The 22845-nt window shown below is 44.1% G+C and overlaps 1 protein-coding gene across 2 annotated transcripts in view; it reads right to left on the bottom strand.

The window, feature by feature from the left end:
- The window catches only part of NEK7 (NIMA related kinase 7), a 132469-nt gene that overhangs the window by 67190 nt on the left and 42434 nt on the right, over positions 1-22845 (bottom strand). Inside the window, exons 2-3 of one of the 2 annotated variants that reach the window (XM_040407027.1) lie at positions 20686-20768; positions 8764-8904 (exon numbers count right to left, since the gene is read on the bottom strand). In XM_040407027.1, coding sequence (XP_040262961.1) covers positions 8764-8904; positions 20686-20742 — 198 coding nt within the window. In that variant the 5' untranslated portion in view covers positions 20743-20768. The remainder of the gene's footprint in view (positions 1-8763; positions 8905-20685; positions 20769-22845) is intronic. The other variant, XM_040407028.1, reaches the window with a different exon arrangement.

The following is a 22845-nucleotide window of genomic DNA, read 5'->3' as shown; positions in this document are numbered from 1 at the left end:
AAGCAGTAATCAAAGCAAATGGTGGCTACTTTGAAGAACCTAGAATAGGACATATTTTCAGTTGTGCCATACTTGTTTGTTATGTATATAATTCCACATGTGTTAATTCATAGTTTTGATGCCTTCATAGTCATGAAAATAAAGAAAACTCTTTGAATGAGAAGGTGTGTCCAAACTTTTGGTCTGTACTGTATATATATATATATATATATATATATATATATATATATATATATATAATTTTTTTTATTTTTTATTTTTTTTTACACACACACACACACACACACACACACACACACACACACACACACACACACACAACTGCCATAATTCCCCCCCCCCCCTCTATTTCTTCTCTCTTTTTCTTTCCGCCCCTTTTTCCTTCCCTGTTTCCTATCACTTTTCCCCTCCTCTTTTTCTTTGTATAAGGCTGGGTTCACACAAGCGGATGCTGTGCGTGGCAGGCGGAGCAGGCACGTGACGTCAGTGAGTGAGCGCCGCCCCCCGCACTGCCTGCTATTACCGGAGCTAAGACAAAGTAAGATATCCCATATCCAAATAAATTATAATCCAAGTAAAGAGCTCAGCAATGAGCAATGATTAAAGTTAAAGTAGTTACTGATTAGTTTATAAATATACTGCTGTGAGCGGCGTGGCCCTGTATATTCTAACCCCCAGGCAAGCGTCCCTGTCACCATGGGAACGCCTGGGGGTTAGAATATACCATCGGATTTGAGTTTTTACGATAAGCCTCAGGCGACCCCCCAGAAAGGGCCGATCGACCCCCCTAAAATATATGTCTATTTTAGTATTATTCACGTATATAATAATGGTACATTATTATTAATTATGCACATTAACAATATGGAGGTTTTTATGAGCATATGGACATTCATCAGATGTATGTATGTGTATAAAGATATATATATATATATATATATATTCACAAATATCGCAGCAGCACAGTCAGACGTAGTAAACTGGGTGCAATTCCCCACAGAGGCCGGCCCCTCCTCCACGATATATACTTCACAAATAACGAGGCAGCACTTCCAGCTTTAGGTGGTAGGGTGAAGACCCCAAAACTTTAATCCCAGCAACGTTTCGGCCTGCTCAATGAGGCCTTTATCAAGCTACATAACAGTGCATACAACCAGGTATAAATACCCACAGTTCAATAGGTGCCAAATACAATCAGTGAATACACATGTCATTAATTAGGTCACATGATCATTAACCCAATCATCACATGACACTATGTGTGTGATATACATTACTTAATACATCCATACAAAAGTTATAAGTGATCATACTTCATTGTTATAAAGTGTACACTCCAATTTACATGTGTCTTATATTTTGTTACACAGAATACGTGTCCCTTACGTGCATACTCCAGATCGTGAATCTGGTACATAAGTGTTCAGTGCATAAAGAGTTAAAATCCATTGTTAATGATGCAACTGCATCATATCTAAAATTAAAAGCAGTGGGACTCACCGCCCGTGGACCCGCCGGGCCAGCCAGCGTCAGCGTCCCTCCTTCAGCAGCGCGCAGGACCTCAAGTTCAGGGTTATAGATCATATCCCCCCCACTCAAAAGGGGAGGCAATAGGGAGAGATTGTTGAAACAACGTGAGATTATGTGGATCCATAGGTTACACACATTGAAGCCTGATGGCCTCAATGCAGAATGTAGATGGGAACTGTGTGGATAGGGAATGTGTAGTTAGCTTATTGAACATGGGGGATCTTGGTCATCTGGTCTGGTTTGGGGGATGTATAACAGTGCTGGCTTTTTTGAACTTATTGCATCTCTTGTATGTTTATACAATTTTCATTTATTTCAGATAACTTCTGGATGAGCCTAATGACCCTTTGTCTGTAGTATGGATGGAGCCGCATGTGGACCCCCTGAATACGCTAGTGAGGAAGTGACCACTGTGAGATGAATTGGCGGACGGTGGCTGATGTGTGCTGGAGTGGGCTACATGGTGCACAATATGTTTATTTATCTCGGCATGTTATCTTACAGCTAGTAATATTCTCGGAGACGGTGTATGCCATGTTACTGGCCACAAGCCTGGATGCCAGTTGCTATACACATGTATCATTACTTTTGCTGCGAGTAGATGGGAAGGGTTTGTCCCATTGGAGCTGCACGAAACTATCCTGCAGTTTAGTGGGGGGCCGGTGGGGATGCTGGGATCGCCTCTGGCTAGGGCCGAGTGTGATTGCTGCTGCCCCCGGCCATCCCCACGTACTGATGTTAAGAATGTACTATGACATGCATTCTTGTGCATTGTGTGCCGTTCCTGACACTTCCGCCATTCACCGCATTGGGATACATATCCCACATCTCCATGGATACTGAACACGCCTGCTGTCGTGTCACATGACCTTGCCCTTCCCCTCTCTGCTGCTGTGCCTGCGATGCGCTCCATTGGATTACGCTGTTGTCCATGGAGTATGTGCGTAGGTGCGCGGCGTTGACAGGGGTGGGGTGAGAGACGTCTGGCCCGGCGCATGCGCACTGCTGAAGGAGGGACGCTAACGCTGGCTGGCTCGGCGGGTCCACGGGCGGTGAGTCCCACTGCTTTTCATTTTAGATATGATGCAGTTGCATCATTAACAATGGATTTTAACTCTTTATGCACTGAACACTTATGTACCAGATTCACGATCTGGAGTATGCACGTAAGGGACACGTATTATGTGTAACAAAATATAAGACACATATGTAAATTGGAGTGTACACTTTATAACAATGAAGTATGATCACTTATAACTTTTGTAACTTTTGTATGGATGTATTAAGTAATGTATATCACACACATAGTGTCATGTGATGATGGGGTTAATGATCATGTGATCTAATTGATGACATGTGTATTCACGGATTGTATTTGGCACCTATTGAACTGTGGGTATTTATACCTGGTTGTATGCACTGTTATGTAGCTTGATAAAGGCCTCATTGAGCAGGCCGAAACGTTGCTGGGATTAAAGTTTTGGGGTCTTCACCCTACCACCTAAAGCTGGAAGTGCTGCCTCGTTATTTGTGAAGTGTGTGGTGGCATTGATTCAACAAGGTGCTGATAGCATTCTTTAGAAATGTTGGCCCATATTGATAGGATAGCATCTTGCAGTTGATGGAGATTTGAGGGATGCACATCCAGGGCACGAAGCTCCCGTTCCACAACATCCCAAAGATGCTCTATTGGGTTGAGATCTGGTGACTGTGGGGGCCATTTTAGTACAGTGAACTCATTGTCATGTTCAAGAAACCAATTTGAAATGATTAGAGCTTTGTGACATGGTGCATTATCCTGCTGGAAGTAGCCATCAGAGGATGGATACATGTTCTCATTCTGTTTACGCCAAATTCGGACTCTACCATTTGAATGTCTCAACAGAAATCGAGACTCATCAGACCAGGCAACATTTTTCCAGTCTTCAACAGTCCAATTTTGGTGAGCTCGTGCAAATTGCAGCCTCTTTTTCCTATTTGTAGTGGAGATGAGTGGTACCCGGTGGTGTCTTCTGCTGTTGTAGCCCATCCGCCTCAAGGTTGTGCGTGTTGTGGCTTCACAAATGCTTTGCTGCATACCTCGGTTGTAACGAGTGGTTATTTCAGTCAACGTTGCTCTTCTATCAGCTTGAATCAGTCGGCCCATTCTCCTCTGACCTCTAGCATCCACAAGGCATTTTTGCCCACAGGACTGCCGCATACTGGATGTTTTTCCCTTTTCACACCATTCTTTGTAAACCCTAGAAATGGTTGTGCGTGAAAATCCCAGTAACTGAGCAGATTGTGAAATACTCAGACCGGCCCGTCTGGCACCAACAACCATGCCACGCTCAAAATTGCTTAAATCACCTTTCTTTCCCATTCTGACATTCAGTTTGGAGTTCAGGAGATTGTCTTGACCAGGACCACCCCCCTAAATGCATTGAAGCAACTGCCATGTGATATGTGATTGGTTGACTAGATAATTGCATTAATGAGAAATAGAACAGGTGTTCCTAATAATTCTTTAGGTGAATAAATATTATATATATATATATATATATATATATATATATATATATATATATATATCACAAATAGTGCAGCAGCACAGTCAGATTAGGTGTACCGGGTGCAAATCCCCACAGAGGTCGGCTCTTCCTCCACGAAGTATATCAGATGAATGAAGAGGCAGCACTTCCAGTATAGCGTAAACGGGTGAGGACCCCAAATTTATTAAAGCAACGTTTCGGCCTGCTCAATGAGGCCTTTCTCAAGCTTGAGAAAGGCCTCATTGAGCAGGCCGAAACGTCGCTTTAATAAATTTGGGGTCCTCACCCGTTTACGCTATACTGGAAGTGCTGCCTCTTCATATATATATATATATATATATATTATTTTTTTACACCTTTTTATACAAATGTTATTATGGTTACACATTTTTTGTATTAATATTACACACGTTGATTATTGCTTTACTCACATGTTTAATTTTCAGTTAATGGTAAGTACTTCACTATAGGGTTGTTGCGGGTATCGAAATTTCGATACCCAATCGATACTTTTGTCCCGGTAGCGATACGATACCGGGATTTCCGTTTTTTCAATACTGGGCTGCGCTTCTGCGCAGTCTAGTATCTCTGAACATGAGCGCGCTGATATCGGCGCGCTCATGTTCTCTCTCAGCAGCACGGGGAGAAGGAAGCTGTCCTCCCTCCCCCTGTGCTGCTGCCGCTGCAACCAATGAGAAGAGAGGGGCGGAGGAGGGGAGGCAATGAGAAGAGAGGGGCGGAGGAGGGGCGGCAATGAGAAGAAAGGGGGTGGAGGAGGGGCGGCAATGAGAAGAGAGGGGCGGGCGCACTGCGCCACCAATGATAGGATTACTATCGGAGCGATGGGAGGAGACATCAGCTTCACTAGTGGGCGTTCCTTTTCCCTGCGCTGCGATTGGACAGCGCTACAGCCAGGGAGAAGGAACGCCCACTAGTGAAGCTGATGTCTCCTCCCATCGCTCCGATAGTAATCAGCAGCATGTGGAGCAGGAGAGGAGACAGTAATGGGGCACTGCGGGCGAACGGAGCGGCGCCCAGGACTAAATGGTGAGTGCTGAGACATCGCTGGGCGCCGCTCTGTGTGGCCTAATAGTGAAAGTCTGGACTCCTATACAGTAGTCAGTCTTTAACACATACAGGAGGCGGGTGCCGGCAGCAGAATCGCATTGCCGGCACCCTGCCCCTGACAGGGAGCTGCGATCAGCGGCAGTTAACTGCCGCTGATCTGCTAGTACCCGCCTCCTGTATAAAGGGGTAAAATCATTGGTGGTGCAGTGTGTCCCCCCCCTCAATCCCCCCATCCCATTAAAATCATTGGTGGCACAGTGCGCCGGCCCCTCTCAACCCTCCAGTATTAAAATCATTGGTGGCAGTGGCCACAGGGACCTCTCCACTCCCCCTCATTGGTGGTGCAGTGGCAGCTTCTGATCGGAGCCCCAGCTGTGTAAGCCTGGGGCTCCGATCGGTTACCATGGCAGCCAGGACGCTACAGAAGCCCTGGTTGCCATGGTAACATCCCTGATGCTGTGTGCACAAAGCACAGAGCAGCAGGGACAGTGTGGAGTCCTATTCACCCTGATAGAGATCTATCAGGGTGAATAGGAAAAGGGATGAAAGATCCCAGGTTCTAGCCCCTAAGGGGGGAAATAGTTATTAAATAAAAAGTGAAAAAAAAAAAAACACTAAAATATGAAGTATAAATCACCCCCCTTTTCCCAATTTCACATATAAAATATATAAATAAACATATTACATCGCCACGTCAGAAAAGTCCAAACTATTAAAATATAAAAAAAAAATCTAGGTGGTGAATGCCGGAACAGAAAAAATAAAATAAAAACTGCGCGATTCGCCATTTTTAAAAATGAGGAATGCACGTGGCTTTTTTTGTTTATTTTTTTCGCGTGGTATCGAATGGTATCGAGTATCGCAATACTTTTTCATGGTATCGAAACCGAATCAAAAATTTGGTATCGCAACAACTCTACTTCACTATGCACTTTTGCGGGTTTTTCACTCTCACGGCATGTACACCGATATCTCACTTTGGTTCTTATTGGTTCACACTCTCTTTTTCTTTGTCACTTTATTTCCATCACAATGCATGATGGGATGGCACGAGCAATCACGTGACTGATCACGCGATCGGACGGCTCGATGCACATGCATTGTTCCGCTATAGATATCTATCATTAAGGTGTCCTCTGAGTGATCATGTGACCGGAGGATTTGACGCATGCGTGTCACTCTGTAGCGATCATTTTTATTAAGGGCATTCTTTGTATGAGTAAGAACGATAACGGGAGGAAAATTGTAAGCCACCTGACAGCCAGACGTATGGATAGCATATCATACGATTTGATTCAGTATTTTATATGTGAAATTGTTCAGTCCATTAGCCTTTCACAATGATGGATTTAAACCAATCACGCTCCTTGGATTTTACCATGTAACCGGTGACCTCACTGGACACGCCTCCATGTTGAGTCCATTAGCTTTTTACAATGATGGATTTAAACCAATCACACTCCTTGGATTTTGCCATGTGACCAGTGACCTCACTGGACACGCCTCCATGTTGAGCCTATTAGCTTTTCACAATGATGGATTTAAACCAAATACGCTCCTTGGATTTTACCATGTGATCGGTGACGTCACTGGACACGCCTCCATTTCCATCTTGGATTTCATCATGTGATCTGTGACGTCATCAGGGCACGCCTCAAGCTCCCTGGTGTTTGTGATCAGTGTCATTATGCTCACTATTTAAACTGCAAACTTCCTATTGCCATGTACTCCCTGACGAAGCCTGTTTGGCGAAACGCGTTGGGCAGGTGAGGTGACACTGGGAAGGGGATCACTATCTTGTTTGATTAACTTTGTAACTTGTTGACTGTGATTGTATTTACATTCTGTAAACCCTGTGCAGTACTGCTGTTACACTTGCAGGCTGTGTGCTTACTTGATCCCTGCACATTTTCCCTCATACTGGTGGTGTGCAGTGGACCAGGCACGTTCCAGCCTTTATTCAGTATTACCACATATGACTCTCTGCACTTGTATAGGATTATTACTATCCCCTTCCCATGTGCTCTCCTCATATTCTTCCTACCACACTGGTTCATGTTTACTCCCCTTGCTATATGTATTTTTTTAAGTGATATCTAATAAATTACATTTTGCTACGTTGTTGGACTCGTGCTAATTTGTTGGGTATGCACACCCATTTTTTTTAGGTTTTGTTTCATGATGGAGGTGTGATCCCATTAGGTCTCATTGTAGGCAACAAGACAGCTTTCAAACTTGTTTTGCTAGAGTCTATGAATAGCCTCCATTCATCGGTAACATGTGTACCATCTAACTCCATCATAAGACCATTTACATCAGTACAGAAACAGACATCGCTTTCCATTGAATGGTATGCAGCTAACTTGGTGTGTTGATGATGAAAGTGTGAAGTTGTGGTGCCTCGTTGTAGCAAATTCCATTCCTCAAGTCTAGAAGCTAGCAGTTCTGACTTTTCTTTAGATAATGACAGATCTCTTGCCAGATCATCTAAATCTGATTGGCTCAGCAAGTGCGGCTGACCCTCCCAGTTGTTCTGGATCAGGAAATACATTGTGACAAACAACATCTTCTTCTTCATTAGGATCAGAACAGTCTGTTTCAATTGCCGTTCCTGGTGATCGTGGACAGGCCAGGGTGGCCTTGTCAAGCTTGACCTTGCTAGATAAAAGGACATTTTAGTGAAACTCCTGACTTAACCCTTAGGATACTAGAGTTTTTTTCGTTTTCATTTTTCTTTCCTATCTTTCTGAAGCCATCAATTTGTTTGGCTTGTTGTTTGCGGGACAGTACTTTCTAATGCCACCATTTAATATGGCATACAATATAGTGGGTAGCGGGAAACAAATTCCAAATGGGGTGCAATTGGGAAAAGAACGCAATTCCTCCACCTTTTTACGAGTTTTGTCCCTACGGCGTTCCCTTTACGGCAAAACTGACCTGTTCCCAACATTCTCTGAGTCCGCACGATTACAGCAATACCACATATGTATCTTTTTTTTTTTTTATGTCAAAATACTGTAAAAATAAACTTTTTTTTTCTACATCAGCATATTCTGACCCCCATAACTTTTTTTATAGTTAAGTTTACGGAGCTGTGTACATTTTGTTTAGTCTCACCATTTGCCATATTGGAAAAATATTTTTCGATTTTATTAGTACGGGCGTTTTTTGGATGCAGTGATGCCCATTATGTTTATATTTTTCATTATTTATGTAATTTTTTTTTATGTTTTTGTAGCCTGTGTAGGAAGCTACAACAGTCTCCAATTTTACATACAGGAGCATGGTAATATGTGATTTGCTGATTTCTTATGTTGGTCTGCTAAGAATTGCAGCTCAATAACGCTGGCTCTCTTCAGCTGGCGTATTAAAGTGAATTGCCGGCATCCCCATTAGCCCCAGGGGGATGCTGGTAATAACCCGGAAGCACGCGTTTCTGGGTTTTTCACTGTTTAGATGCCGTGATCTGCCGGCCATGGCACCTGTGAGAGGATGCCATGTTTACAAATCGCTCCTAGTAAAGGCGTTAAAAGAGCTTGCACTTTTTCAAAACTACATTTAGAAGAGGAAAAAAAACAAACAAAAAAAAAAACACATACACACACATTACAAGTTCTATACTAAACTCCCTTACCTGGACCTTTTTTAAGGCAACCGGTACTCTATCCAAAAGGCACTTTGCTCTGTATACTTCGCTGAATTGCCCCCGTCCAATCTTCTTCTCAATCTGGAAGTTGGCCAGTGTATTATAACCCATGTCTGGCCGCAGTGCTTTCTATAAACATGAAAGATAGAAGAAACAAAAGTAAATCATGTTGGTTATTGGATTTAATGATAATCTAAAATTCTTAAAAAGGGGGAATATATCATCTATATTGGATAAAGCCTTACATCAGCTAGCAATAAAGAGCAGCAATGATTGTGGAGGCAGAATGTTTTGCGGTCCTATTCTGTCTCATTATATACTTGATGTTACAGTTACTCAGAAGTATATAAAGAAATCTGTCCGTCTCAGGTGGTCATCCATGTCCCCCCTCCTCCTCCACACATTGCAAGACAAGTGGCTGGAGCAAGAGCCTCCCTGCTGTGTCCCATCTGCAGAAGGACAAACAGATAATTAAAGCCCACCTCTTGGCTAAGCCCTGCCCTCTCAGATGGCCCTCAGCCAAAGATGGAGAAGCAGGAGATTATCCCTTTGTTCTCTGCAGGTTTTCTAAGAAACTGTTTGTGTCAGGATCACACAGAAAATGCTGCAGACTGGCAAACCTTGAAGGGAACAATAATTCTTGTTTGTTGGTAAAATTTATTTTTGAGTGTGATGTTCCATTAACTCCTTTCTGACCCTCACTGTATATGCATGGTGCAGTGAGTAGTAAACTCCTGACCTGCGCCGAACACGTACGGCATGCTGATCAGGCAGGCACAGGAGTTGTATGACCAGAAGAATAAAGTCAATGTAATTTTCTCACACAGTGTACGCCACAAAAACAAAACCCAAAAAGCATTGGCAGAGTTTCTGCCTTTTCTTTATCCTGCATCTCAAAAAGCAAAATAAAAAACGTACAAGAAGTCGTATGTACCCCAAAATAGAACTAGTGATAAAAGGCAAAAAATAAGCCCTCACACAGCTCTGTCAAGAGAAAAATAATGAGAAAATAGCTGTATTGCTACCCCAGAGGCTGTGTGAAAGCAACAGGTAAACCAAATCGATCAAAATCTGCACTGCAAAAACCAAAAGTCTGCATTTATGGCGTTCCCGTACATCAAGTGTCTGTTTGCTCAGTGCATTCATCATACCTTTTGAAGGTTTTTAATACACACCTCCCCATTTTTTGATTTATTTTGAATCGAATAAAGTATATATATTTTTAACGCATCTTTCTACCGTGAGAATATTAGTTACACATGAGACGTATACCTTTTTGATCATTTATCAACAGTGAATTGTTTTAGTTCCTGTACCCAGCAGAACCATTTAAGGGGCATGGTGCATCTCAGATGACACAAGCTGGGCACAGCATATTGGGCACTGAAATGCCATATCTCCACATCTATAGTATTTCCACACCCAGTAGAACTGGCCTATGAATTCATGCAGTGTGGTGCGAGTCTCAGATAGCATGAGTGGGGTAGGGTTGTTGCGGGTATCGAAATTTTGATACCAAATCGATACTTTTGTCCCGGTATCTATAAGATACCGGGATTTCCATTTATTTGGTAATACTGGGCTGCGCAGTCTAGTATCACAGAACATGAGCGCGCTGCTGTCGGCGCGCTCATGTTCCCTCAGCAGCACGGGGAGAAGGAAGCAGCCCTCCCTCGCCCCTGTGCTGCTGCTGCCACCAATGAACGGAGAGAGGGGCGGGCCTACTGCGCCACCAATGATAGGACTTTTCCTACACAGAGCGGCGCCCAGAGATGTCCCAGCACTTACCATTATTCCTGGGCGCCGCTCCGTTCGCCTGCAGTGCCCCATTTACTGTCTCCTCTCCTGCTCCATATGCAAATTACTATCGGAGCAAAGGGGAGGAGACATCAGCTTCTCTAGTGGGCGTTCCTTCTCCCTGCGATTGGACAGCGCTACAGCCAGGGAGGAACGCCCACTAGAGAACCTGATGTCTCCTCCCCATTGCTCCGATAGTAATTAGCATACGGAGCAGGAGAGGAGACAGTAATGGGGGCACTGTGGGCGAACAGAGCGGCACCCAGGAATAATAGTAAGTGCTGGGACATCTCTGGGCGCCGCTCTGTGTAGCCTAATACTTAGTCTGAACTCATATGAAGAAGTATTTAACACATAATACAGGAGGGGGGTTCCAAAGCAAAATCGCATAGCCGACACCCTGCCCCTGCCAGTACCCACCTCCTGTATTAAGGGGTAATTATCATTGGTGGCGCAGTGCGTCCTCCCACCCCCCCCCCCTTCAACTCCCACCCCATTAAAATCATTGGCAGTGCCCCCTCCCCCCACCCCCCAGTATTAAAATAATTGGTGGCAGTGGCCACAGGGTCCTCTCCCCTCCCCCTCATTGGTGGCATTGGCAGCTTCTGATCGGAGCCCCAGTAGTGTAATCATGGGGCTTCGATCGGTTACCATGGCAGCCAGGACGCTACTGAAGTCCTGGCTGCCATGGTAACATCCCTGATGCTGTGTGCACAAAGCACAGGGCAGCAGGGAGAGTGTGAGGTCCTATTCACCTTGATAGAGCTTGTTGGCCAGGTTCTGGACCCTAAGGGGGGAAATAGTTATTAAATAAAAAGTGTAAAAAAAAAAAAAAAAAAAACACCCCACCAAAATATTAAGTATAAATCACCCCCTTTCCCAATTTCACATATAAAATGTATAAACAATAAATAAACATTACATATCGCCACGTCAGAAAAGTCCAAACTGTGCAATTCGCCATTTTATAAAATGCGGAATGCACGTGGCTTTTTTGGTTTATTTTTTCGCATGGTATCGAGTATTGCAATACTTATTTATGGTATCGAAACCGAATCAAAAATTTGGTATCGCAACAACTCTAGAGTGGGGAGGAACATATTTAGCACTGAAACGCCATATTTGGGGGAAAAAAATGCAATTTTAAATTCTGCACAGATCGTTAATTTCTGCAAAATACCAGTGGCGTCAAAATACTCCCTGCTTAATACCTTGAGGGGGGCGGAGTTTCCAAAATGGGGTAACTTCTCAGGGGTTCCAGTTATTTTTTCACCCCAGAGCCTTTACAGTTGTCAGCACAAGCTGGGTAAATCACCACACTCGGCCTTAAAATACACATGGTGCTCTTATACTCCTGAGCCCTAAAAATATTGGCCAATTAAATGGCAATTTTCACTTTGCACCATCTGCTGTGCATTAACTTTTGCAAATCACCTGGGGTATAAATGCTCACAACACCCCTTGGTAAATTCTGTGAGGGGTTTGGTTTCCAAAGTGGGGTCACTTCTTGTAAGTTTATTTTTCTATTTCCGCTCAAAGCCTCTGGGGTTGTTGGCCAGTACCGTATAAATTTCCACCCTGTAGTGTGCCTAAACAGCAGTTTAGGACCACAAAGGGGATATTGTTGTACTCTGGGTGTTTTTTCTACTATTACATCTGTTAAAATGAAACATTTAAGGCTAAAACTACAAGTAATTAAAATACAATGAATTTCATGTCCCAATATTATAAAATTATATGAAGCACCTGTGTGGGTCAAGCCAATTAATTGCCCTAGATGATTTCCTTGAAGGGTTTAGTTTCCAAAATGGGGTAACTTCATGGTGATTTACACTGTACTAGTACCTCAGAAGCTCTGAAAATGTGAGATCGCACGCGAGAACCATTTCAGGGAAATCTGCCCTCCAAAAAGGGCGCTCCTTCCCTTCTGAGCCCTGTTGTGTACCCACATAGCAGTTTATGACCACATATTGGGTGTTGAGGTATTCAGGAGTAAATGGGAAACCAATTGTGGGGTGCCTTTTCTCCTTGTTACCCCTTGTGAAAATGAAAAATGTGGAAAAATGAATTTTTTATTTTCACATACAAGTGCTTCTAAATTCTAAGGAACACATGTGGGGTCAAAACCTGCCACACACAATAAATTCCTTGAGGGGTAAAGTTTCCAAAAATCTTTTGGGGGTTTCCAATGCAGAAGCGCCTCAGGTCTCTTCAAATGTGATACTGCAACCCAAAACCATTCCATCAAAATCTGCCATCCAAAAACCAGATGGCGTTCCTTCCCTTCTGAGTGCCCATACAGCAATTTACAACCAGATATGGGGAGTTTGTGTAAACTGCAGAATCAGGGTAGTCAACATTGATGTTTGTTTTGACGTTAACCCTTGCTGTGGGTTAAAAAGGAAAATCTGTACAAATAAAAAAATAATAATTTCACCTCCGTTTTACTTTAACACCTAAAAGATTAACAGACTTTCTAAAACAGGTTTTAAATAATTGGAGGGGTGTAGTTTCCAAAATGGGGGAATTTATGGGTGGTTTCTATTATGTAAGCCTCTCAAAGTCACTTCTAAACTGAGTTGGTTCTAAAATGCTAAGCCTTTTAACGTCCTAAAAAAAAATGAAATTACATTTTCAAAATGCTGAGTAAATGGGACCTGTACTACACATGCATCCATCCACCTGGCAAGCCTTATTATTGTATAGCGCAAAAGCTGATCCAAGTGGCACAGGGACAGCCACGAGATTTCAGGACAAAGCTAGATTATTGTTACACTGCTTGGTCCTGTCATTTACAGAGGGGGATGAGGCTGGTGCATACTCTAACTGGAGCTCTAAGTGCAACAGCAATGCCCTTTTTGCACCATGGGGCTAACTACCATAACATAAAATAGCTTGCATCTCTGGATTGGCACAACAGATCTACATGGGACAAATTAGGCTACATTCAGCTTCCCAACGCACATCACCCATGGTAGCTGGATTTATATTAAGGTATGTGCTGACAGATTCCCCTTAAAAAGGGGGTTGTCTCATTTATACCATTTTATTCATTTATACACCGCCAACATATTCTGCAACTAAACACAAATTATCGTCACTTACATTAATCCCTGTCCCCACTGGGATTTGCAATCTAAAGTTCAAATTACCCTAACGTTCTTTAGTGTGGGAACAAACCACAGTACCCAGAAGAAATCCAGGCAAACATGAGAACATCCAAACTCCATGCAGATGTTTCCCTTGGTCATGTTTCAAACCCTGCAAGGCAACAGTGATGAAAATCTGAGCTACCATGCTGCCCAAAATATGTAATTTCCTACCAAGGCATTGGGGTTAGGGGTTATTTGGTAGTCATTCTATTAATGGACAGTCATTTACCGAAAGGCCTGACCCTACATCTCCCAATGGCTGTCCACAGCCTGTCCCATAACATCAGCTGTTTACCAGGGGTGCCTGGAATAGTACCTATGGCCAGCTCATTGCCCTGATGACAACATTTTGAAAGGTATATGATAACATGTAACTCCGGACACAACTTCGTTTACAGCCATTTCCCATACTGAGAGAATGGACAATAAAGCAGCCGATTGTCAGAAGAACTGTATGAGAAAGATGATAAAAAAAATAAAAAGTTGTCTACAGGCTAAAAAATTCTTAAAAACCAAACCACGTGGTAAGGTTGTACAGCAGATATTACATACTATAAAAATGATACCAAAATTTATGATGGTTTGATGATGATACAATTCTTTTAATGCGTATAACCTTGTGCGTCCTCACATGTCGTGTACCTCTAGTGGCACAATAAAGATTCTTCACGTGCAATCATAAAGACATATGTAGCAAAAAGAAAAAAAAATGAAAAATTTTGATTAGACAAAACATGGCTCTTTCTCAGACTTGGAGAACGCTTTCCAACTTGACAAAGATTAGCGTGAGTCTCTAAGACACAGTGACAGCCGCATGCTGAGTCCAAAGTCTGGCTAATGTGTTTTGGCATGCGAGTTTGTAATCACACATTTACATATGCAATGACCTATATTTGCATGTCAGATCACACACTGTCTGGCTTGGTTAGGGCCAGGCACCTCCCTGGGAGAGGAGACCAGAGTGGCTGTCCAGGGCCAGAGGGCCACGGGCTTGCTCTGTGAGATCGGGTGAAGCTGCCTCCACTGATTAGGCTGACGAGCCCTGAGCATTAGACACTTCATTAGAGGTAATCTGTTTAACAGTGGGCAGTGTATGCAAACTTCACAGCCCAATTTTCATGTTCCCATCTAATGCCTCCCCCACAATTCTTCCTTACAAAGGGCAGAGGGGTCAGTCTGTCGCATCTGCACTGTCACAAGAGTTCTGGAGTTAAAGAGCTCTGCATGGATGAATGCCTCATTTTCTTCTGGGAGGATTGCAGTCATTTGCACAAAATTTCTGAAAGAACGACGAAGACCCATGAACGCTTGATAGTACCGAAATATGAATAAACGTCAAATGATGAAGCATAATTTTATATGTTGTAGTAAAAATTCTGTATTTTTATTTTTTTATTAATATTGCACTACATTGCAGCACAGTTTTCAGATCTAGGTGCTCATTTGCATTATTTTGCAATTATTATAAACAGCGAGGTTTATACTAACTACATCTCATACAAACATTTCCACCGTACCTGAGCAGAAGAGTCAATCCTACAGCGTGTTGTGGTTTGACGCCATGTAACACGGCCACCGATTCATGTGAGATTTGAGACATTTTGCTCAAGATGCTCAAATGATAAAAATATTTCTAATACCAGAAACCATTAGAAAACGTGTGCATGTTCTAGAGCCTGCATGATGGTGGGGAGGTTTTTATAGAACGATGGTCAAGTATGTGCACTGCCACTCCATACAAACTCCACGGTAATTATGGAAACAGCCAAATTAGGGCACCTGACCGTTTCAATAATTGAAATGAATTTGTGTGGCTTGGAATCGCCCATGTTTGAACGCCGGGTTGTCCAGCTGTTTATGTTGATGAACTATCGTCAAGATAGGTCATCAATATCTGATCGGAGGGGGTCTGACACCCGGGACCCCTGCCAATCAGTTGTGAGATGAGGAGGGGGCTCTCCATCCGAGTGCCGTATCCTGGTCTTCACACAACGCATGGTCTCCTGTGAAGCAGTGGTGTAGTTTAATTACAAGTACTCGCTCCCTTCACTTGAATGGAGTGGGTACTTGTATTACCCTGCACTTCAGAGACAAAGTGCCGTGTAATGAAGAGGATGCCACGCCCGAATGGATCGCCGCCGCCTCCTCTTCAAACAGCTGATCAGCGGGGCTCTTAGGTGTAGGACCTCCACCGATCAGATATTGATGATCTATGCTGACGACAGGTCATCAATATCAATGGCCAATCAACCCCTTTAGACCACTTTTCCACTGCATGGTACCGGCTCTACTGTAGTTTTTTTTTTTACCAGGTGGTCTGTTTAACACTGCGGACATGGCGCAGATTTTTAGTCGGTAGCAGTATAGTGAAGAGTCTCTCGGACCCATCACTAGTCAGCAGTGTGGACAAGTGACTTCATGATACCTACTTAGCTTGGAACTGCCCCAGATTAGCTATCAAGAAAGTACCAGGTACCATTTTCAACTTTGGCCTGGTGGAAAAATGGAAGAACATGGTAGTCAGGTAGTCAAGTCAAGCCAGTTCCATGTAGTGGAAAAGGGGCTTTAGTTGCCATCATCAGAGAGAAGCACTATAACCCACCAGAATATTTGCTGTGCTTTATTTTCACAGGACTCATCCCGGAGGATAATATATCAGTGGAGGCATACAAACCATGTGAAAAAGGTTTCTACATAGTGCATCTAAGTGCATCTGTGTAACCACATACCGTACATGTCCTATACTTTGCCTCAACATACAGACCATGGACCCATTGAAGTCAATGTGTACGCACCTTCATGCAGCCTGCATATGACTAAGGCTGAGTTCACACGGGCGAGTATTCCGTGCGGGTGCAAAGCGGGAGGTGAACGCATTGCACCCGCACTGAATCTGGACCCATTCATTTCTATGGGGCTGTGCACATGAGCTGTGATTTTCACGCATCACTTATGCGTTGCGTGAAAATCGCAGCATGCTCTATATTGTGTGTTTTCCACGCAATGCAGGCCCCATAGAAGTGAATGGGGCTGCGTGAAAATCCCAAGCAAGAGCGGATGCGGTGCGATTTTCACGCACGGTTGCTAGGAGACAATCGAGATGGAGACCCAATCATTATTATTTTCCCTTATAACATGGTTATAAGGGAAAATAATAGCATTCTGAATACAGAATGCATAGTAAAATAGCGCTGGAGGGGTTAAAAAAATAAAATAAAAATAATTTAACTCGCCTTAATCCACTTGCTCGCGCAGCCCGGCATCTCCTTCTGTCTTCATCTTAGTTGTGTGCAGGAAAAGGACCTGTGGTGACGTCACTCCGGTCATCACGTGGTCCATCACATGATCCATCACCATGGTAAAAGATCATGGGACGGACCATGTGATGACCGGAGTGACATCACCACAGGTCCTTTTCCTGCACACAGCTAAGATGAAGACAGACGAGATGCCGGCTGCGCGAGCAAGTGGATTAAGGAGAGTTAAATTATTATTATTATTATTATATATTTTTTTTAACCCCTCCAGCGCCATTTTCCTATGCACTCTGCATTCAGAATGCTATTATTTTCCCTTATAGCCATGTTATAAGGGAAAATAATACAATCTACAGAACACCGATCCCAAGCCCGAACTTCTGTGTGAAGTTCGGGTACCAAACATGCCGATTTTTCTCACGCGTGTGCAAAATGCATTACAATGTTTTGCACTCGCGCGGAAAAATCGCGCATGTTCCCGCAACACACCCGCACCTTTTCCTGCAACGCTCGTGTGAACTCAGCCTAAGGGTCCATTCACACGTTCGTTTTTTCTTTCCTGATCTGTTCCGTTTTTTGCGGAACAGATCAGGACCAGATCTGGACCCATTCATTTTCAATGGGTCCTGGAAAAAAAAATCCGACAGCACAATGTGTGCTGTCCGTTTCCGTTGTTCCGTTCCGCATGTCCGAAAAAATATAAAACATGTCCTATTCTTTTCCGCAAAAAATCGGATCCTGGACCAATACAAAGTCAATGGATCCGCAAAAAACGGAAGACATTCGTATGTCATTACGTATGTCATCCGTTTTATGCGGATTCCGTTCCTGGAAATTAGGCTTCCTTCCCTGTATTATGTGACCAGTGCGGCCCCCCTCCCTCTATATTCATTGGTGGCCAGTGCGGATTCCCAGTAAGTTTTCTACAGATCTGATTTTTCACTTCGTGAAAAACTCAGATCCGACAGTATATTCTAACACAGAGGCGTTCCCATGGTGATGGGGACGCTTCTAGTTAGAATATACTGAGAACTGTGTACATGACTGCTCCCTGCTGCCTGGCAGCACCCGATCTCTTACAGGGGGCTGTGATCTGCACAATTAACCCCTCAGGTGCTGCACCTAAGGGGTTAATTGTGCATATCATAGCCCCTTATAAGAGATCAGGGGCTGTCAGGCAGCAGGGGGCAGACCCCCCTCCCTCCCCAGTATTAAATATGACCAGTGCGGCCTCACCTCTTCCCCACCCCCCCCCCCCCATCATTGGTGGCCAGTGCGGATTCCCAGTATTAATAAATGTGACCAGTGCGGCCTCACCTCTTCCCCCCCCCCCCGCACATCATTGGTGGCAGCGGAGAGTTCCGATCGGAGTCCCAGTTTAATCGCTGGGGCTCCGATCGGTTACCATGGCAGCCAATAAATACAAGCGTTATACTTACCTGAAGAGCTGCGATGTCTGTGACCGTCCGGGCGCTCCTCCTACTGGTAAGTGACAGGTCTGTGCTAGAAGCAATGCGCCGCACAGACCTTTCACTTACCAGTAGGAGGAGCTCCCGGCCGGTCACAGACATCACAGCTCTTCAGGTAAGTATAACGCTTGTATTTATTGCTAAGTAACCATGGCAGCCAAGACTGCAATAGCGTCTTGGCTGCCATGGTAACCGATCGGAGCCCCAGCGATTAAACTAATTAATACTGGGAATCCGCACTGGCCACCAATGATGGGGGGGGGGGGAAGAGGTGAGGCCGCACTGGTCACATTTAATACTGGGAATCCGCACTGGCCACCAATGAATATAGAGGGGGGGGGGGGCCGCACTGGTCACATTTAATACAGGGGAGGGAGGGGGTCTGCCCCCTCCTGCCTGGCAGAACCTGATCTCTTACAGGGGGCTATGATTCGCACAATAATTGTGCGGATCACATCCCCCTGTAAGAGATCGGGTGCTGCCAGGCAGCAGGGGGCAGTCATGTACACAGTTCTCAGTATATTCTAACTAGAAGCGTCCCCATCACCATGGGAACGCCTCTGTGTTAGAATATACTGTCGGATTTGAGTTTTCACATGTTTCCGTTTTTTGCGGATACGCAAAAAACAGATGACATACGGAAACATTTTCAGGAACAACGGATCCGCAAAAAACGGACCGAAAATCGGGATGTTGAAAAATACTGACGTGTGAATGTAGCCTAAGGCTGCTTTCACACTAGTGTTTTTTGCGGATCCGTCATGGATCTGCAAAAACGCTCCAGTTAAAATAATACAACCGCATGCATCCTTCATGAACGGATGCGGTTGTATTATGTCTTCTATAGCCATGATGGATCCGTCTTGAACACCATTGAAAGTCAATGGGGGACAGATCAGTTTTCTATTATGCCAGAGAAAACGGATCCGTCTCCATTGGCTTACATTGTGCGCCAGGACGGATCCGTTTGGCTCCGCTTCATCAGGCGGACAACAAAACATTGCAGGCAGTGTTTTGTTGTCCGCCTCCAGAGCGGAATGGAGACTGATCGGAGGCAAACTGATGCATTCTGAGCGGATCCTTTTCCATTCAGAATGCATTAGGGCAAAACTAATCCGTTTTGGACCGTTTTTGAGAGCCCTCAAGGGATCTCACAAATGGAAAGCCAAAACACTAGTGTGAAAGTAGCCTAATATCCGTGTTTCATAGATCTGCAGTTTGAGGACCACGAAACAAGGTTGTGTAAATGATTCCTAATCCAGGTTTTGAAAGACCAGCAGAAAACATGCAGTGCCAGGTGTCACACAGAGCTGATTCACTGAGATTCAGAACAGTTCCCAGCTGGTTTCTATTGATTATACGGCTTCTACAATCCCTTTTTTTGTTAAGGGTGGCTTGTGACCATCTCTCCGCAATAAATATGGGTATGAAGGTTACAAAGTTTGGGGACCACTGTGCTAAGACATTCCATAGTCTCCAGCATTTTTTTTACCTAGATGTAAAAATATGTTAGCTTAAAAGATTGCTGGAGAGTCCAAAGATAATGGCTACAGAGTCATCTAGCAATTTTTAGACTGTACAGGACTGAGCAGCGTGCAATGTATGACAAAGCATGCAGGCTACAGAAGGCAAAAGCTGAAAAAAGTTTAATTAAAACAAAACAAATCATAAAAATCATTTATCACATAAATGCAATTCAATAGTAAAAAAATTGATTTAAAGGTGCTCAGACTTTAATGGGGTATTTCAGGGAAAACTAAATTTAAAATGGTGGTAGGAGTGGGTTAAAATAGCAAACCATTACTCACCTGACCAATCTCACATCACTGCTGCTCGACTGCTGCTCTGTTCTCCGCTCCACTTCCTGTTCTCAGGCTAGACACGCCTGGAACGCGTGGCCAATCACTGAGCAGAGCGGAGCGGAGAACCGCCTCAGCCAGTGATTAATTGGGTGGATAATGCAAATCATTTGTGGCATATCAAGCCCAAGAAGTGGAGAAGAGCTGGTATCTGAGCAGCGTTGGCAGACTGGTAAGGTAAGTAATGTTGTTTTGTTACTATAACTCACTCCAACACCATTTTTACTGGTGTTACTTAATGTTTTCCCAAAATACCTTTCTGATTACTTTTTATTATGTGCAAGATGAAAAACTCAGAGTAGAGTTCAACAGCTTTATTTTCATATGAAAAATAGAAGCACGCAAGTGAATTGCTGACATCTCAAACAATTCATACCTGTGGCTGAAACGGAGGGACAGGAGGTCCCTGCATGGCCGGACACTGCTCCTCCATTCTGTTCACACAGGCACCTCACAGCTCTGCAAGGACACATAATAATTAGTATTATAAGAGCAGTCAATGTGGAAGCAATGAACCAGCAAGAACCTGCAAACATACAATTCACAAGCAGTCCCCAGTACATAATCTATAGAGATTTTATCATAACATCCCGCATACAGTAGGCGGAGACCACCGGGTACTGCGCATACAGTAGGCGGAGACCACCGGGTACTGCGCATACAGTAGGCGGAGACCACCGGGTACTGCACATACAGTAGGCGGAGACCACCGGGTACTGCACATACAGTAGGCGGAGACCACCGGGTACTGCACATACAGTAGGCGGAGACCACCGGGTACTGCACATACAGTAGGCGGAGACCACCGGGTACTGCACATACAGTAGGCGGAGACCACCGGGTACTGCACATACAGTAGGCGGAGACCACCGGGTACTGCACATACAGTAGGCGGAGACCACAGGTTTGGACACACCTTCTCATTCAAAGAGTTTTCTTTATTTTCATGACTATGAAAATTGTAAATTCACACTGAAGGCATCAAAACTATGAATTAACACATGTGGAATTATATACATAACAAACAAGTGTGAAACAACTGAAAATATGTCATATTCTAGGTTCTTCAAAGTAGCCACCTTTTGCTTGGTTTACTGCTTTGCACACTCTTGGCATTCTCTTGATGAGCTTCAAGAGGTAGTCCCCTGAAATGATTTTCACTTCACAGGTGTGCCCTGTCAGGTTTAATAAGTGGGATTTCTTGCCTTATAAATGGGGTTGGGACCATCAGTTACGTTGAGGAGAAGTCAGGTTGATACACAGCTGATAGTCCTACTGAATAGACTGTTAGAATTTGTATTATGGGGCAAGAAAAAAGCAGCTAAGTAAAGAAAAACGAGTGGCCATCATTACTTTAAGAAATCAAGGTCAGTCAGTCAGCCGAAAAATTAGGTAAACTTTGAAAGTAAAGGCTATTTGACCATGAAGGAGAGTGATGGGGTGCTGCGCCAGATGACCTGGCCTCCACAGTCACCGGACCTGAACCCAATCGAGATGGTTTGGGGTCAGCTGGACCGCAGAGTGAAGGCAAAAGGGCCAACAAGTGCTAAGCATCTCTGGGAACTCCTTCAAGACTGTTGGAAGACCATTTCAGGGGACTACCTCTTGAAGCTCATCAAGAGAATGCCAAGAGTGTGCAAAGCAGTAATCAAAGCAAAAGGTGGCTACTTTGAAGAACCTAGAATATGACATATTTTCAGTTGTTTCACACTTGTTTGTTATGTATATAATTCCACATTTTTTGATGCCTTCATAGTCATGAAAATAAAGAAAACTCTTTGAATGAGAAGGTGTGTCCAAACTTTTGGTCTGTACTGTACATTTATGGCATCAAACCCAATTACAACACTTCCTATGTTCATATTTTCAGCGGAAACCATGACCAGTGAATCCACTGCATGTACAACTGAAAAGCTGCAGCAGAAATGCGAGGGTCAGGGTCAGTGAAGGAGTTGTGGAAGCGAGAGCTAGAGATACCAGAGCTACACAAGCCCCAGTCCTCAGTTCTAGATAACTAGTGAATGGGAAGAAAAGAGGGACAAAGTTCAGGACTTATGGAACACTACTCATTTATGCCTAGATCATTTCCAGCGGACACCTCTTATACTGTGTAACATCCAGGACGGTTTCTCCATTGTCCCCACAACACCTAGCAACAAGCACTACCTGCTGACACATTACACCAGTGTAGAACATACAGTTTTGTATGAAGCAGAACGCACCGTTAACATTAGAAATCTGGGTGAAAATACCTCCTAAGGCCTCATGCACATGGCTGTTGCCCAGCCATTCCGTGCATTATGGGCCACAATTTGCGGTCCCCAACGCCCGGTCACCATCCGTGCATCTTCCACAGATGGATTCAGACCCATTCAACTTGAATTAGTCCATGATGTCCTATTTTTTTGCGGTGCGAGGCCCGGAGAGAAACCCCACAGAGCACTCTGTAGTGCATCCGTGCCTCTGTAATGCACTGCACCTTCCAGATTGCAGACCCATTCAAGTGCACGGGTCCGCATCCGTGATGCGTTGCACA

This window comes from Bufo bufo, chromosome 9 (assembly GCF_905171765.1).
Source record: "Bufo bufo chromosome 9, aBufBuf1.1, whole genome shotgun sequence".
Classification (NCBI taxonomy): Eukaryota; Metazoa; Chordata; class Amphibia; order Anura; family Bufonidae; genus Bufo; species Bufo bufo.
The sequence above is the reverse complement of the archived record's forward strand: the minus strand, read 5'-3'. Positions and strand labels throughout refer to the sequence as shown.